Genomic DNA, 17,871 nt, shown 5'->3' with positions numbered 1-17,871 from the left:
CCAGACAGACGGACCTGAGTGCCGCTTACGTGTGAAGGTAGGCACTGAGGCTGATTGGACCAGAGCAGGTTGCTTTTGGTCACTCTGGCAAACGGGAGAGGAAGGGGTGGTGTGGGTGGGGGGCACCCACCCAACCAGTCCCCAGCACATCGCTCAGACATCAGACACAAAGAACAAGAGCGCTCCCCCAGCATCTTATAAAACTATCCCTTATTTTTCTAGGACTGTTTTTGAATCAGACTTAAAATATTTTACTTCCTGAAGTTGGCATTTCATGTGCATATACATGCGTGTGTGAGTGTGAGTGTGTGTGATGCGGGGGCCCGTGCACACAATGGGACCTCTGTCGGAGCCCCTGTTAGCATGGAGCTGAGAGGAAGTCCCCCGTTTGGGAGGAAGGCCCTCGCTTCAAAGCAGCCGGTCTGAGCACAGGTGTCGGCCAATCACGATCAAAGAAACTTTTGATCTTGTGACACTTTTGGGCGATGTTCTAGCTTGGAGGGTCTTCACATCTTTATTTTCAGTACTCTTATTAAAACTGTAAACAGCATATTGACATTTTGGCCATAGACATTACCTGGAAAGTTGATATATATAAAATAAATCACTAATAGCAGATAGTTGCACATACTGTAGAAAAGTACTGGACTCGTTTTTTAAACAATAGAAAACAAGCCATCTTGTTTTATTAACTACATTTTCAATTTACAGTATCTCACAAAAGTGAGTACAACAAGACAGCATACCTTGTCAAGGTACAATGTACTTTAGAATAGTCAGTGTACAGCTTGTATAAGGTTAATATCTACTGAAAATGAGACAAGACAAATCTGTTATTGTCTAAACATCTGGCAACACAAGTGAGTAACAAGATAATTTCCTAATGTCAATTGTCAAGCATGGTAGCGACATTACCTGGGGTTGCACGAGTGCTGCTAACACTGGAGTTGGTCCAGTTCATTGAGAAAAACGTAACTTCAAAGTCAACACACAGCTGTTATCGTCTAAATATCCAGCAATGATTTTGGGCTGCATGAGTGCTGTGGACACTGGCCAGCTACGGTTCATAGAAGGGAAACATGTACTGAGACATTCTGAAGCAGAAACTGCATCGGATGGCAGTGTTCCAGCAGCATGGTTTAGGGGCTGCACAATTGCTGTCGGCACTGGAGAGCTGCGGTTCATACAAGGGAAAACAAGGGAAACATACACAAGTCTACACAGGGACGGCGTGGCGGAGTGGAAGAGTGGCCGTGCGCAACCCAAGGGTCCCTGGTTCAATCCCCACCTAGTACCAACCTCGTCATGTCCGTTGTGTCCTGAGCAAGACACTTCACCCTTGCTCCTGATGGGTGCTGGTTAGCGCCTTGCATGGCAGCTCCCTCCATCAGTGTGTGAATGTGTGTGTGAATGGGTAAATGTGGAAGTAGTGTCAAAGCGCTTTGAGTACCTTGAAGGTAGAAAAGCGCTATACAAGTACAACCCATTTATCATTTATTATTACACACAGCCATTATTGTCTAAATATCTGGCGACACAAATGAGTAAGAACATAATTGCATGGTGGTAGAGGAAGCAGCATAGTTTGGTTGCTGCATGAGTGCTGTGGACGGCCTGCGGTTCATAGAAGAGAAACATGTACTGAGACATTCTGAAGCAGAAACTTCATCGGATGGCAGTCTTCCAGCAGCATGGTTTAGGGGCTGCACAATTGTTGTCGGCACTGGAGAGCTGTGGTTCATACAAGGGAAACATACACAAGTCTACACACAGCCATTATTGTCTAAATATCTGGCGACACAAATGAGTAAGAACATAATTGCATGGTGGTAGAGGAAGCAGCATGGTTTGGGGCTGCATGAGTGCTGTGGACGGCCTGCGGTTCATTGAAGAGAAACATGTACTGAGACATTCTGAAGCAGAAACTGCATTGCATGGCAGTCTTCCAACATGATAAAGAGCCCAAACAGCTCCAAGATGATCAGGTGCCTTCATTGGACTTGAACCTGATCGAGCACCTGTAGGGCATTCCCAAGTGGAATGAAGACCATAAAGGCTGTGTGTTCAGTGTATAGTAAAACCATACTGCTCACTACTCTGATGTATATAGCAGTGTCTCTTGAGCAGAGAAAATAAAGTACTTGCTGGAATGTGGGGGGAGTACTCCTTCTGATGAGTTACTACTGCATATAAGGCACAACTAGTGGTCCATTGAATTGGAATTAGCGGTAGAAAATGTGATTTGTCTACAAAAATTCTAGATGACAATGGACCTCAGGAGACGAAAGCACAGAATGATGTCCCTGGGAATGGGCGGTTCAATGTTGTTTCCGTCCAGTCGTAGATAGCGCAGCCGTGGAGCGCTGTCATCGGCGTCCATGGTGTCAATGCCAATGGGGCAGACGTTTGCGCCGCTAACGCCTGAAATGAAAAACAATTAAGACTCCTCCTTCAAATTCTTAAATGGAGAGCATTTTAGGGGACTTACTCTTGATGTTGTTGTGGTCCAGGTAAAGTTGTTCAAGGCCCGAGGGGATCAGGGGCACCTCCGTCAGCAGGTTGTGGGACAACTGCAGGTCCAAAATGCTGGAAATGTTGAAGGCATTCTGAGAAACGCCGCTGCTGCCAAGCTTGTTGTGGTTGAGCCGGAGGAACGCCACCTTGGGCAAACCTTTAAAGTAATCAGCAGGGATCTTGTCAATGTTGTTGCCATCCAGGAAGAGCTGCGTGGTGGTGGGTGGCAGGCCCAAAGGCATGTTGCTGAGCTGGTTCTTGGCGAGGTTGATCTGGACCAGGTTGCTAAGACCCTTGAGGCTCACCTCAGTCACAGCATCATCCATCAGCTTATTCCCCTGGAGGTCTAATAGAGTCAGCTTATCCAGACCCAAGAAGACTCCGTCAGGGATCTTAGAGATCCGGTTACGGGAGAGACTTAGATGCTCCAGACTGGCTGGAAGAGGAAATGGCACCCAGGACAAAAGGTTGTCGTCCATGTAGAGGTGCTCCAGGCGGGACATTGCATCAAGGGTACCCTTTTCCACTCCCTCGCTTGCAATCTTGTTGCGACTCAAGTTGACCCAACGCAGCTGAGTGGCGTTGCGAAGGGCGTTAGGGGAGATGACCTGAATTTGATTATTCTGGAGGTAGAGGTACCAAGTGAAGGGAGGGATTTGGGGGATGCTCTTCAGGCCTTTGTTGTCGCAGTAGACCGCCTGTGGGAAGTTAGGAGGGCAACGACACTCTTGGGGACAAGCTTGGATTTGGGCCATTAATTGGTCGTAGGGCATGTCCTGGCTATGGACCGAAAGGACCAGTAGGAACACAATGCAGAGGAGCGGTACCATGTTGCTGAACATTCCTATGATAGAAAGGAATACATCATGTCAACAATCAATACGCTTGGTAAGGCCATGACACAAATTTCAGACTTTTTCTGGGTCAATCATGGCTGCCCTAAACTAAATTGTGATTTCTTAGGAACTAGACTGTGGTTTCCATTTCCACTCAGTTTCTACTAGCAAAGATAAACATCTGCTAGGAAAAATTAGAAATAAATGTAGACCAACACAACAGAAGCTAGGAAAATGATGAGGTCAGTTTTGCTATCCTCTTTGTCCATATATTGCTCTTGAGCAGAAGACATCTGGCTTTTGTTTTTCAATGCGCTATGGAACGAATTGGACCTTTCCTCCGTGGTGTGGACAGACAGTCTTCAAAGACAAAACACCTGTTTTTTTAAGGGGTCAAAGCTCATCTGTAAGTTTTCCTACCTTAGCTTTTGTCACAAGAAGTTTCCTCCCTTCTGCAAGTCGTCATGGACCAAACCGCTCACCTTCTATTTGTACTGTGTTTTTTTTTCTTTTTTCAAGCTAATCAGATGTCCCAAGGTGTGGAATCACGCGCTAAGCCCTTTGCGAGACTAGTGTCCCACTTAGAACGAGGCTAAGGCAACTTTATACCCGCTTGTAGTCTGCTTTCGTCCACATGTCTACAAGTCTTACTTCCTTCCCCTCTTTGCACTTGATCTCTTATGAACCAGCAAATCCCAAGAAGGTCACTGCCACTCTTTGCGCTAATTCCATCAATGAATGAGCCTCAGCACCTTTGATGCAGCTATCTTAGACAGTCCTGTCATTTGTAACAAATCTAAACTAGTTGTATTTTCATTGCATTTTCCTAAAATTGACCTTAATGATCCTGTTAGCTTTGTCTAAGGGGATTTTAATGCATTCTCATTTGGCCAATTGCGTCATTTACGACATTGGGAGGCATCAGCAATGCAACAAGATAATCCCTGCTAATTTGGACAGCAGCAATAAGTCCTTTAAGAGCTTCCTTGCACGTTTGCCATCTTGTGAGTGTAATCTGGGAGAGGTGCGTCAAATAAAAACGATTGCAAATAGGACACACAATGACACACAACCTAGAACTGTCCTAGGACGCTTTTAACAAGATTTACAAGAGTTAAGATCTACCCACCAGTGTTGACAGATGGGAAATGACCAATGTCCTATTTGACCAGAAGCTTCAAATTATCGGATTGTAATCTTACTGTATGTCTGCTATAATTATGACAATTTGTGGTGGATTGCATTTCCTATTTTTGGATGCATTACTTAGTTATCATTTAATTCAAATAATTGAAGTAATTAGTCTATTTAAAATGAATGTCACAAAATTCCATAAGAATTAAAAGATTATTTACAAAAGTTAGCATGTTTTCCATTTTTTAAGTACAGTTAAAGCACCAACATCGTTTTCAAGTACCAATTTGGTATTAACTAACCTGCTCAGTGGCCTAGTGGTTAGAGTGTGCGCCCTGACATTGGTAGGTGAGTTCAAACCCCGGCCGAGTCATACCAAAGACTATGAAAATAGGACCCATTACCTCCCTGCTTGGCACTCAGCATCAAGGGTTGGAATTGGGGGTTAAATCACCAAAAATGATTCCCGGGCACGGCCACCGCTGCTGCTCACTGCTCCCCTCACCTCCCAGGGGGTGAACAAGGGGATGGGTCAAATGCAGAGGACAAATTTCATCACACCTAGTGTGTGTGTGTGTGACAATCATTGGTACTTTAACTTTACTTTAGTATTGGTTAAAATCTAAATAAGCAGAACATTTCCCCAACCTGGCTGTAGGTAAGATATATCCTGTTTATGTTTGCTTATAGCCAAGTGTTGATCAATGTCAAACTATCGTACATTGTGGGGTTTTGGAAATTATTGATGTACATTGGGTAAAATTAATCGTACAAATACTGTACGTAATGTAATGGCAAAACTGCTACCCTTGCACTATTTACGTGTTGCAAAAAAAACCATCATTTCCTGCGATCCGTCGATGGGTTTTCTTCCAATGGTCTGCACTTTTCGGCTACTATTTGAAGTTCACCATGTGTCGTGCAGTAGGGTGGACGATTGTGCGGAAACAGCAATTTTTTTCTCTCCTCATCTGGACTTGCTTTAGGGTCAAAGTGCATTAAAGTGCTTTTCACCCCTCAGACCTTATCAGAACATACTTACCAAGTGTGCATCTTACTGATGTTTTTTTGTAGAAAACCCCAAAAATTATTGAATGTTTCAAAACAAGGTGGAATTATACTTTATCATCTTTTGATGCTCTATGAGGGAATGCATTGTCTCAAAATCATCGCGTTTGGGTCACATAATAGCGGTAGTCGTAAATCCCAAAATGCACAATACAGCAAACGGCATGCAAGTAAAAGTAAATGTAATGTCCAAAAGCAGGGAAGTGCAGCTATGGAGTGCACACGACACGAAACTAAGACAGCAAAACAAAAGAGCTTGTGAGGGTGACGATAGCACATTAAACACAGTACTGTGATATTAACAATGAACCAACAAAGCCAGTAGCACTAGCTGAACCTATATAGACTTAATTACAAATGATAAAAGATGCGCTGGCACACAAAGTAAAGGTGCTGTAGAGGCAAGAAACAAGACGTGGAAACTAGAAAATAAGAGCGCTGGACAGAAACTAAAAACCAAACAGGAAAACGCCCCAAAAAACAAAACAAGGCATGACCTATGCTACAGGTCATGACAAAAATAGGATGTCAGTACAAGAAGACACATGGAAGTAGACTAATAATTAGGGCTGTCAAAGTTAACGCATGCGATTAATCACAAAAATATATTGCATTGATAATGTATAAACGCAGACTAATTGCTCAGTTTATTTTGAGCGCAATTGCTCCTTTATCTTTACCAAGAATGGTTACCTGAAAGGTGACGCGGGTTGCTAGAAAAACATTTAAAAGCAAAATATGCTTTAAGGCAGCTTCCAGCAAAAATGCTACTGGTGTATTGACAACAAGGAGTGGATGTCAACAATGTTGTTGTCAACAAAAGTTTCCCTGTTAAATGAAGCAACGCTTTTGTTGCAACTGAGATTAATCACGATAAGTCAAAATTCAAGTGTGATTAATCTGATTTAAAAAGTTCTAAGTTTGAGAGGACTACTAAAAATACATTCTAAATGACCCTCGTATTGGGTGACAGTAAATTAAAATGTTTTGTTTTTCATAACAAACACCTACCTTGAAAATTTTTTGCTATTTAAATAAAAGCTATTGTTGCCACATATACTTACACATATAGTTTTCGATTGCTGCGCATGTGGTACATATCGGAACATATTGAGGTTAGGTCTGGCACTAGTAGAAATATGTAAAAATGCTTAGAATTTTCTGGAGCCTATAGACAGACATACTGTATGCCTTATGAGGGAATGCATTGTCTCAAAATTGTCGCGTTTGGGTCACATGATAAAACTTTATGCATGGTGCCACTGCCACATATGGAAATAATTGTGAAGAAGTGTAAGAAAATATTTTTGATATTGTCACCCAATAAGCTCCTTTCCATTCCTTGTGTCCACCCCAGCTTTCTCTCGTTGTGTAATTTGTGTCATGTTGCTCTTGCTGGAAAATGAAGCCAAAACCACGCCAAAAAATGTTACCACTTAGCGTTTTCTACATTGTCCTTCAACCACAATACGAAAAAAAAGGCCTCGAGTCAAAACCGCAAATTTAGAAGACAATTCTCGGATTGAAGACAAAATGGTCTCAAATGTATTGTTTACTGCAATGTGAAACTGCATGAATGGTGTTGTATGACGAGCCAAGAAAAATAGCAACAATTTTGCAGTTTGCCACAAGTGGTGTCGAGTACGCTATCATGCAGATTGCTAGCCAGTTAGCTTTTAAGATGTGAGTATAAACTTGAAAACACTAGGGGTGTAACGGTACGTGTATTTGTATTGAACCGTTTCGGTACGGGGGTTCCGTTTCGGTTCGGAGGTGTACCAAACGAGTTTCCACACGGACATATGAAGTAGCCGCCTAAGCTAAAGTCTTAACAAGCTGCTCTGCTTTCTGCCTCTGTCTCCTACACGGCACCCAGCATTGTCCCACCCACACAACCATCTGATTGGTTACAACCATAGCGGTAACAGCCAATCAGCAGTGCGTATTCAGAGCGCATGTTGTCAGTGCTTTTGCGGTGGGGTTAGCAGATAGGTGTTTAGCAGGTGAGCATCAGGCAGCGGACTCTCCCCAAATCAAAATAAAACCTCCCAGTCAACTACTAGTAACATCACTATGAGCCCGTTGACGTTCTAGAAACAAACTGCAGCTCAGCTCGCTCGCAGTCCTGGCTTGAGGTGAGGGCTAATTCGCTTTTAGCGTAACGTTAGCTCATTTTGCAGTGTGTGTGTGTGTGTGTGTGTGTGTGTGTGTGTGTGTGTGTGTGTGTGTGTGTGTGTGTGTTAGCTCATTTTGCGGTGTGTGTGTGTGTGTGTTAGCTCATTGTGCGGTGTGTGTGTGTGTGTGTGTGTGTGTGTGTGTGTGTGTGTGTGTGTGTGTGGTTAGTTACATTAATCATTAGTAATGTAACAGCCTAGTTTTGAATGGCAGGGTCCCTGCTATCACATGTTGATAAAAATATAACATTTACATAATAAAAATCAACTACAGGCTTCCCAAATGCTGTAATAAATTAAGCATGATGAGTTGACTTGAAACTGTTTAATGTTGCACTTTTTATATGTAGAAGAAAAGTTTTGTCATTTTATTTAATCTGAGCAAAAACTTGAGGCAGTTTAATGTTGATTAACATGGGCAGAATTATTATAGTGTTCCCAATGTTAAAAGGATAAAGCCATTGTTTACAAATTTGGTAAATAAATAACCAAAAAATTTATATTTTGTTGTTTTCTTACTGTACCGAAAATGAACCGAACCGTGACCTCTAAACCGAGGTATGTACCGAACCGAAATTTTTGTGTACCGTTACACCCCTAGAAAACACCCAATAAAAGTGAGTTTAACGACACTCCAAACAACATTACTAACACCGAAGACTTATGAAACTAGGACTTTGCATGCTAAAGTTAGCGGCTAGCCATGTTAGCAAGCACACACCGGCCTGTTCTTCTTTTGTTTTAAACAAATAACGTCATCTTCAATGTACCCAATCAAAAAGTGTTTTTAAAGCATCTATGGAGTATTTTGTGTCGAGGTGGGTGTTAATACAGCAGTCTTAGCAAGCTAACAATGACCAAGTTTTAAGTTAGCTATGAACTATGCTAGCCATTTGACTTTTTCTCAATTTAACCATTCATTCAAGTCAGACATAATTAATTTTGGTGTTTGTCACAGTTTTTTCATGTGTCACACACACGTTATATCAAAAGGCGCCATACAAATGTATAGGAAACAATGTTTATTCAACTGAGTTGGGATTCCTCACAGTAAGTTCATAAGATTCAAAGGCAAGAAATGATCCAAACAATGTGATGTTTCTATAACAAGTTGACCATTTGTGTTAAAACGTGTTAAACAACAATGGAAGCGCCAGAAATGCAAAAGCTGTAGTTTATTATTAAAGAATAATACCATTGAATTCATGCAAGTAATGGAACGTATACAAAAACAAACACGTACGTGACCGTTTAGCTTGACGAGTAAGCTAACTTTCTATGAGAAGCAATTTCAAGAATTAAGTCAATATAGTGAAAAGTTATTTTACAATGTATTCATGAATTATACACTTGCTGGCCCTTTGCACAGCAATTGGCTTATTTAAACATTACACTATATAGGCTAGACACGGAACATACAAGACAGACGACAAATTAAAACTACGGCCGAGACGTTGGAGGTGCTAACTTTGTTGTTTACTCCTTGTCTCTGTTAGACACACTAGCATGTCAAGTTGGAATGTTTGAAGTGTGTGTTTTCAATAATCAAAATTCCAACACGTTTATACCGTTGTAGACCAAGTTGCTAACCAGCTCGTGCTACTCAATGAGATCTTACAATTTGTTGTAAGCTGGTTAGCAACCTGAGCTGTTTGGCAGAAAACATTAACGTAAAAGGAAAAAACATATCATGCTCTCTCTTTACATACTGTATCATTAGGATATTGGCAATGTATTGAATTTGATACTTCTACTTTTTGGAACTATCTGATTTGTTGAGAGACCTTTTTCAACAAGTGAGTCCATAAACGGAGGAGAAAGACAGTTAAAGAAGGGCAATGTCCTTATTCGAACATGATTTCGGAGGCCACACGAAGGCAGTTGGAAGTTTCAGAAGGCATGCTGTGGTGCGTGAGGTTGTTGGCATCCAGGCGCAGGTGCTTCAGATGGGAATAGTTGACAGGGCTGACGTACTTGCAGAAGCTTGACAGCTCAAACTCTGAGGAGACAATTGAAGAAAACATTAAAGTGAGCCGTGAAAAGCTAAACATAAACAACCAAATAAACCTAGAGGGATTCCCACTCACTGCTGATCTCATTGGCCTGCAGGTAAAGTTGCTCCAGCTGCTCGTTGATCTCAGGGATGGACTGCAGCTTATTGAAGGACAGGTCTAGCTCCAACAGAGACGTCACGTTGAATACTCCGGCAGGGATGCCGGAGTCCACCAGCTTGTTGTGGGAGACCCTCAAGTACTTCAGAGCCGTCAGCTTGTTCACGTATCCCGATGCGATGCTGTCAATGTCGTTGTTGTCAACGTAGAGAATTTCCAGAGAACCCGGCACGCCGGCTGGCAATTTCTTTAGCTTGTTGTAGCTCGCATCGAGGGACAGCAGCCTCTTGCACCCTTTAAACGCTCCGGCGATGGCGTCGGATGTGAGCTGGTTGTGCTGCACGTTGATGGAGGTCAGGTTCTCTTTATCGTTCAGCAGCCCGGAGGGGAACTTGCTCAACTTGTTGTGTGTTAGCTTCAGCTCATCCAGGGCCTTGGAAGGAGGGACAACCGGCTCTGTGAGCTGGTTGTGGCTGAAGAAGAGTTTCTCCAATGCGGTCAGTTTGTCGATCGTACCTGATGCAATCTTTCCGTTGGTGATCTGGTTGTTGTCCAGCACTAGCCAGCGCAGCTCGGAGGTGACGTTGTCAAACACGCCAGCCTTGATCTCATCGATTTGGTTGTTCTGGAGGTAGAGATACTTGATACCTGATGGGACGTCTGGGACAAACTTGAGCTTGCGGCTGTCACAGTACATGGCGGTGGGAAAGTTGATGGGACATTCACACTCGCGGTTGCAGTTGGAAGTGGAGGGTCCCAGCATGGTCATGGGAATGTAGTCGTAGTCCTCATACTGGCACAGCGCCAGGCTGACAAGCACTGCCAACAGGTGTACACGAAGAGGAAACATGGCTTCTGCAGAGGGACAGAGAAGTGGGAAACGAGATGTTAGAGCAAGAACCAGACAAAGCTCTTGCGGTAGTACCACACCCACTCCACGGAGGATCACACAATCGGTCAAGAGTTCAAGTCGAACCCTCAACACCCATTCATCTATAATCTCCTGCTGCGATAACGCAACACAGATGTGCAAAGAATCCTTGAACGCTTAAACACAAAAAAAGGTTGAAGCGATACAAATCCTAACAATGCTGACTACAGTGTTGTATATCCTAAGAAAAGTGTAAGACTGCAAAACTACAAACCCTTCTTACTCATTTTCTTTCATGCATTGCTTCTTTTTGTTGCAGAACCAGTCCCCATGCAGATGTGCTAAAAGCTCACACCCGCAAAAGACATACCAATCTCAAGAACTAACCAACTCTATCCATCCATCCTTTCATCAAGGCTTACCTGTGCTCCTCTCACGACGTACTGTCTGCGTGGGGTGGAGGGCCAGTTGGTCGTAGTGTTCAAAAAAAGAGGACGTCTCAGGAGAGAAACACAAGAAGAGGGGAAAAAGAAACAGACAGGGGGAGGAGAAAGAGAGGCAAACTGGGGGGGAGATGAAGAAACAGAAGAAGGAGGAGGAGAAGAGGAGGATGGCGACTGAGCAGAAGGAGGAGTAGGGAATTGAAAAGATGGTATGGATGGAAGTGTGCAAAAATGACAACAGGTGTCACCTTTTGTAAACATCTCAATGATTCATATCACCTTGGTATGTTAGAAAAAGTTGTAAAACATGACAAACATTGTCCAGAAAAGTATTCTACAACATTGAAGGTAGCAATTGATTTCACGTGGCTTTGCTTGGAATTTTTTTTAATACCATATCCATTTAATAAGCACAATTGAACAGGGGGTTGGGGTTGTTTTTACAATCCAAATGCCTCCCCCATTTGCCGGGGCGGACGTCCATCACGCTGTCAAAGCACGCCGGGGCGTTGCGGCTGCTATGCATTGGTCGCACTTTCTTCCACTTGCATACCAGACCCAGTCGTCGTCTCTTTGAAGATTATGGATATGTGATCTCACACATGTTCAAAACATTATCTCCACTCAGGATAGGAGTGGGGGAATCTCATAGACCAAGTTCATTGAAATACTATGACTGGAGACTACAAATTGTAAATCATCAGAGACAAAAACAGATCAGTCAAAATTCTAACATTGTCAAGGCTAAAATCATCTTATGTCAACACTTTTCCCAGAAAACTTTGTACTCAATGACGACAAAGGCAAAGAAAACATGCTGTGGATTGTCAACCTCACGTCATGGATCTATGGATTGTGGGAATACTTAGGAGAATACATCAAACTCTGCAATTTAGTCTTCTGCAGTGGACATTTATGTCTTTAGTCAGAGTTACACATTTTGGAAATCCAAAAGCCCTGTCGTACAAAACACAAATGTCTACTGGAGGATGCTGGCTCTCAAGAGGATATGTGCTGTTTTTGGTCATAGCGCTATGATAACTGCCATACTAATGTACTCAAGGCTACATTTGTTTTGTTTGAATTCAGTTTTACAATAAATAGTTCTGTTCGTTGCGATCATATTCAAACGCAAGTCCTCTGTAGCGTATAATATGCACTTCGAACCATCATGTTATGGACAGTCTTCTTTATAACAGGTCTATGTGATCATGATGAGTCTGCAACTAAATCTAACAGTTTTATTATTAGCATGCAAGCCAAAGTTTGCAGCAAATATCATAAAACAACCCGACACACAAACACACTTGTGTGTATACGTGCAAAGAAATACTCTTAAACGGCTTGCACATGCTCCTACAGGGACTCTCCTCAGGTCCGAGCATTAGCAAACAGGGATATTCTGGGACCTATCCTTGGCACCGACACACTGAGTCTTCTAATAAACTCACAGACAGCAGCCAGACGCCACCTTCTGTCGCTGCCGTGTGGCCATGTGCTGGACGCAAGCCCTCGTTGGGGCACATGTGCTGCGGAATCTCCTTAAGGAAGTGCAATGATAATGTGTAAGGAGACGGACTGTAAATGTCAGGTTACTGTTGGAAAGGAAGTGAAAAAGCGTATTATTTGCACAAGTCGCGCAAATCCGTAAAACATCTGCTTTTAGGTATTATCTGGTGAGGAGGGAGATCAAGTTTGGGTGCATATGCTCTTTTACTATGTGAAAATCTTCTGCAAGCTAAGCAGATGGAAAAATTACTCTCAGGGTGCTTTCTTTTTTTTTTTTAACACATCTCAAATCCCACATCACACCCGCAGGAACCAGCCGCTGGATTGTGGGTAATGAGCCTCAAAGCAATTGGTTTTGACGGCAGACGTGTGTTCGTGCGTGTGTGCGCGTGCGTGTGCGCGTGCGTGCGCGTGTAAGAGAATGGAGGCAATGTGCCTCACCACCACATGGGGGCAACAGATTGATGCTGCTGCTTTGAACTAACAGAATCCACATCAACTTCACAGTCACTTACCAAGCGTATTTATTTATTATGTAATCAAGCTTAACACGTGCAGTTTTCAAATGTTTTTATATGTCAAATCAATGTTAACAATCCATCCAGCATGCGCGGATGAGTCGCTCTTATTAGGTTAAGCTATGAGAAAAGGGATTGCCTTGCAACAGAATAATAGCCATCTTGATCGTTGCAGGCAACAGACACCATCTGGTGGCTGGAGTTATTATGACTTGAGAAAAATCAGAACCTTATTTCCAGGGTTTTTGACATCGAAACATGCCACGGCTGTAACCTTGAAATCCACAGTTCAAATAGTGCCATTATAAATCCCTGCGGGAATTTGGGATGTCGCGACCTTGCCAATTCACACAAATTCAACCAATCCCTGCAGATTCTGCTGTGGGTTCTCAGCTTTGTCCTATGCTTAGATAAACATGGAGAATGTCTGCAACTTGTGGACGACAGAGCAGACAACAGACCATAAGGGAGCCTTTGGTGGTGTCTCTTTCTGTAATTATAATTCATTATTGTTATTATTAGTTGCAATTCATTAAAACTGCTGTAATTTGACAATAAGCTGTGATGAGTATGTTTTTTTTACTGCCATCTATTGTCTACTTTTAGGTCTTTGTAGTATAAAAAACAGTAAAACATCAATAGTATTTTCCAATTTTTGTTGAAATCAAGTGCTTTTTGCGGTCACAGTTACAAGGAACACTTTAAGGCAGGGGTGTCCAAACTTTTTGACTTTGGGGGCTGCATTGGGCTAAAAAATATTTGGCCGATTGCGTGCAAAGGAACCACACACATATATTAAGTTAAAGTTAAAGTTAAAGTACCAATGATTGTCACATACACACTAAGTGTGGTGAAATTTGTCCCTGCATTTGACCCATGAGGGGAGCAGTGGGCAGCAGCGGTGGCAGCGCCCGGGAATCATTTTTAGTGCTTTAACCCCCAATTCCAACCCTTGATGCTGAGTGCCAAGCAGGGAGGTAATGGGTCCCATTTTTATAGTCTTTGGTATGACTCGGCCGGGGTTTGAACTCACGACCTACCGATCTCAGGGCGGACACTCTAACCACTAGGCCACTGAGAATATATATATATATATATATATATATATATATATATATATATATATATATATATATATATATATATATATATATATATATATATATATATATATATATATATATATATATATATATATATACATACAGGAAAAAACACAGAGGATATTTCATCCCTACAAGCCTGTTTCGCAGGTTTCTCTGCTCTTCAGGGGATCAGCCTCTGTGTTTTTTCCTAACCTAACGTATATACCGCTCTACCCTGGTATTGAGCACTGTATAATGGAAAAACCACAGAAACATCGACCATATATATATATGTATATATATATATATGTTTATATTTACGTGCCTCCAGTTTAACAGCATCTTCTGAGAAGACGCTGTCGAAGTGAAGTCTCTTCTCGCTGTTAGTCATGTTGTAGTTTTTAGTGCATCAATATGGAGTGTACTGCCTGTACTGACATATAAGTTTGAACAACACGCTACTTTGTTTTAGAAATGGGAACAGCGGAGAAAGTATGTGTATGTACGAGCCAGTGTGCCACACAACTAGAGGATAGAGAAAAATAAGGAACTTACTGACTACAGCGTGGGACAATAATTGTGAACTTGTGCAAAGCACTTCGGGTAAAGCTTTACCATATATGGAGATATTCGCTGACGTTTCTAGCAACAAATACGTCACTAGCTACTTAAATTCCAAACGACTCGTGTGGAGGAAGTATGAAGAAAGGAAATGTTGTTTTATATATATCTCCGCAATGCCTCCAAGGTATCACATTTTTTGAACTTATGGGGATCCAAAATCCACAAAAACAGGTGCCAACAGGTAAAAAAAAGTTTGTTTTGCATAATACGGTAGATTTTTGCTCAAAAAATTATGAGTTGATTCAATATTATTGAATAAAATAAGCCTTAAAACACTGCAATTTTTGTCGCAACTTTCTTTAAAAGCTGCAGCAAATTCTGGCATTTTAGGCTGCCACAATCACAAAAAAGCCTGTGAAATCCTGAAGGGACTGCATAACAGTTACGATAAACTCTTGTCTGTTCTCCACCTAGGGAAGGATTGGGTCCTGAGATGGCGCCACTTTTCTGGGTTCCCGAGCGTCAAACTGCATGGAGAAAGGAAGGTTTGTTCATGTTTTGAATGTTCCACAACAATGTATTCGAAGTGAAAGAAAAGAAGAGAAGAAATCTAACCTTGATGCAAAAATGTAGACAGTTCAAAAGTGTTTATACTAAACTCCAGATCAACACGTAGTTTAATGGTTGCAAAATCTCTTAATTTGGCAACTAACATAAGCAAAAGCTATTATTGGCTGTAATTTAAATCCTTTGGTTTTTGCATCAAAGTTATTCTGTGTCCAGGGACTTATTTCCTGAGTTTGTAAGCAATAGCAAAAAAGATGATATTGTTACTGTCGATATTTTAATCGATCCGTCCATTCCTTTTTACATTCAAGCTTAGCGATTAGAAAGGCTTATTGTATCCTCTTACGGGGTGTAGGGTCGCATGTTTAGCTAGTCATCATCCTCTAGTCCTCCAGTGATAATGAATGATACTTGTAAGAAACTTAGTTTATTTGCTGCCATGGAGGCGGGAATTAGTGAATTGCACTGTGGAGGGACATTGGCCATTAGCACTCTAGCAAAAACTCTAAATTGCAAGAGGAGGTTTGCTTGTTGCTGTTAAATTTGCGCGACACAGCTGGAATGTGTCATCAACATGCATTATACCAATATAACGATTAAACGCTCTATTGTCGGCCACATTTCTATAATTTAGAATGACTTTATTGCGCAACCTTAATAACAACGCAACGTAAGCAACATAACTAACTAACTTTTGTTAGTATTAAGCTCTGCCAGCTTTTTGTCAGTCAGCTAATTAGCTGGCATTGGTTGTCCAGGGTGTACCCCGCCTTCCGCCTGAATGTAGCTGAGATAGTCTCCAGCACCCCCGCGACCCAAAAGGGACAAGCGGTAGATAATGGATGGAGGTTGTACAGTGCTAACATTTTAACAGCAACATCATGCTCGGTTGGACTGTTCTCTGAAGAAAAACAAAATGATCAACATGACTGCTTTTACATTTGTAACTGACTGACATATATTTGGCCGAGATTTATTTTAAGATGTGTAGCAAAGCCTGCTTCTTTTTTTTTTTTACAAAGGTGAGATACCTATGTATGAGGTAGTGTAGTCTTCTTTTGTTCGGAAAAAGATGGAAAAAGAGTCTAAAGGACACATATTACTTTTATTATGCCAATAAAAAGCTAATTTTCATGAATAGGATCCTTTACTTATCTACACCCAGTGTGCCCTGATTTCTCCTTCGCTTCACCTTCGGGTTCTAACAATGGGCCCTCTGTCAGCATTCGATACAGTTGTCCCTCGCCACCAGTGACGTGTGGTGAGGTTCATGGCTGGTGAGGCACTGACTTCATCACAGTCAGATTTACAAACATATGAACCCTAAAGAGTATCTTATTCACCATTTGATTGGCAGCAGTTAACGGGTTATGTTTAAAAGCTCATACCAGCATTCTTTACACATACAAACTGTAGCACACAATAAAGCACATTTAATAAATAAAACGTTGTTATGGTCTTACCTTTACTTATAAATGAAGTCCATGCACCGCTCCTTCTGAATAAAAGCATCGATAACTTGTTTATAGAAGTCTTCCTTATCTTTCTTCAATTTTAAAAGTCTCTCTGTCTCGATGGAGATCTTCCTTTAATTATTATCTCCTGCTTGGATTGAAAGTCCAGTTTAGAAAACTGTTTTATTTTAGATATGTTAAAAGTCCAGGCGAGAGGAAAAAATAAACGATCGCTGCTAACTGTAGCTTGTTGTCAGTTATTCTGCAGCCGAGTAGTCGCAAGAATGATCCCTGGGATCACTAGCGCCCTCTACCATGAGGCGGGAGAACTGCGAGCCTCACCCAGTGCGTCTTCGCAGCCGTTTTATGATTGCTCAGCACAAGAAATACGTTACACACATAGTTGTTGACAAAATACACTGTACATTATATACCTCAGCTAACTAAACTATGGAAATGTATAATATAATTCATATAGCAATACGGTCTCACTGCACAGCAGGCCAGCAGTTAGCCAAGTCATTGCGCAATCCATGGTGAGGCTCAACTGGCTGCTGACTCACCGCAAGTCTCTTCTCAGTATTTGAACGGCAAATGTGAAAATTCTGCGATTTTGAATAAAAATAATCTAAAACTGGTGAAGTTAAATGGAAAATAACTTTATAGTATAATCACTGGATACATATAACAATAAAAAAAAAAAAATTTCTTTTTACATTTTTTTTCTTTTCATGATGGCACGTGAGGCCCCGCCTCACCTGCCTCCCCTGACTGCACGCCACTGCTCGCCACATTGCATTTAACTCTAGCACATAAAAAAACAAAAACATTTTCAAAGTATTTTTCCCTATATGGAGTATTTCAAGCATAACAATGGCTACATGAAGTAAAGATATCGTTACTACGGTGGTATTGGCCAATATACAAAACCAAACTAATTAGAGCGCACTAGTATCGTGGCCACTCACTACCACATTGCATTAAAAGTGTAAAGGTGACTATTTGGGTGTTATTTCATGTTTA

General features: G+C 41.7%; 2 protein-coding genes and 1 long non-coding RNA gene across 3 annotated transcripts in view; 1 reads left to right on the top strand and 2 right to left on the bottom strand.

The window, feature by feature from the left end:
• LOC133606023 (uncharacterized) overlaps nt 1–13,714 on the top strand; it is a 31,460-nt gene extending 17,746 nt beyond the window's left edge. The window contains exon 3 of the long non-coding RNA XR_009815212.2: nt 11,028–13,714. This is a non-coding gene — a long non-coding RNA (uncharacterized lncRNA). The remainder of the gene's footprint in view (nt 1–11,027) is intronic.
• kera (keratocan) lies at nt 1,482–4,004 on the bottom strand. The gene is made up of 3 exons (XM_061959836.2): nt 3,771–4,004; nt 2,489–3,358; nt 1,482–2,421 (listed from the first exon to the last, which is right to left on the bottom strand). The coding sequence occupies exons 2-3, from the start codon at nt 3,354–3,356 to the stop codon at nt 2,258–2,260; spliced, it is 1,032 nt and encodes a 343-aa protein (XP_061815820.2). The 5' UTR covers nt 3,357–3,358; nt 3,771–4,004; the 3' UTR covers nt 1,482–2,257.
• lum (lumican) lies at nt 8,884–11,276 on the bottom strand. Its single transcript, XM_061959837.2, has 3 exons — nt 11,131–11,276; nt 9,814–10,692; nt 8,884–9,725 (listed from the first exon to the last, which is right to left on the bottom strand). Exons 2-3 carry the CDS (start codon nt 10,685–10,687, stop codon nt 9,571–9,573), a joined length of 1,029 nt encoding a protein of 342 aa, XP_061815821.2. The 5' UTR covers nt 10,688–10,692; nt 11,131–11,276; the 3' UTR covers nt 8,884–9,570.
• Nucleotides 13,715–17,871: the final 4,157 nt, after the last annotated feature.

Source organism: Nerophis lumbriciformis, linkage group LG05, assembly GCF_033978685.3.
Source record: "Nerophis lumbriciformis linkage group LG05, RoL_Nlum_v2.1, whole genome shotgun sequence".
Taxonomy (NCBI): Eukaryota; Metazoa; Chordata; class Actinopteri; order Syngnathiformes; family Syngnathidae; genus Nerophis; species Nerophis lumbriciformis.
Note: the sequence above shows the minus strand (reverse complement) of the source record. Positions and strands in the feature narration are given on the sequence as shown.

Bases quoted from the DNA above. Each gene is read 5' to 3' on its own strand.
- lum (XM_061959837.2), bottom strand. From the start codon at position 10,687: ATGTTTCCTCTTCGTGTACACCTGTTGGCAGTGCTTGTCAGCCTGGCG. The intron at 9,726-9,813 runs GTGAGTGGGAAT...TTGTCTCCTCAG, and splicing joins GCAGGCCAATGAGATCAGCA to AGTTTGAGCTGTCAAGCTTC.
- kera (XM_061959836.2), bottom strand. From the start codon at position 3,356: ATGTTCAGCAACATGGTACCGCTCCTCTGCATTGTGTTCCTACTGGTC. The intron at 2,422-2,488 runs GTAAGTCCCCTA...TTTTCATTTCAG, and splicing joins GGACCACAACAACATCAAGA to GCGTTAGCGGCGCAAACGTC.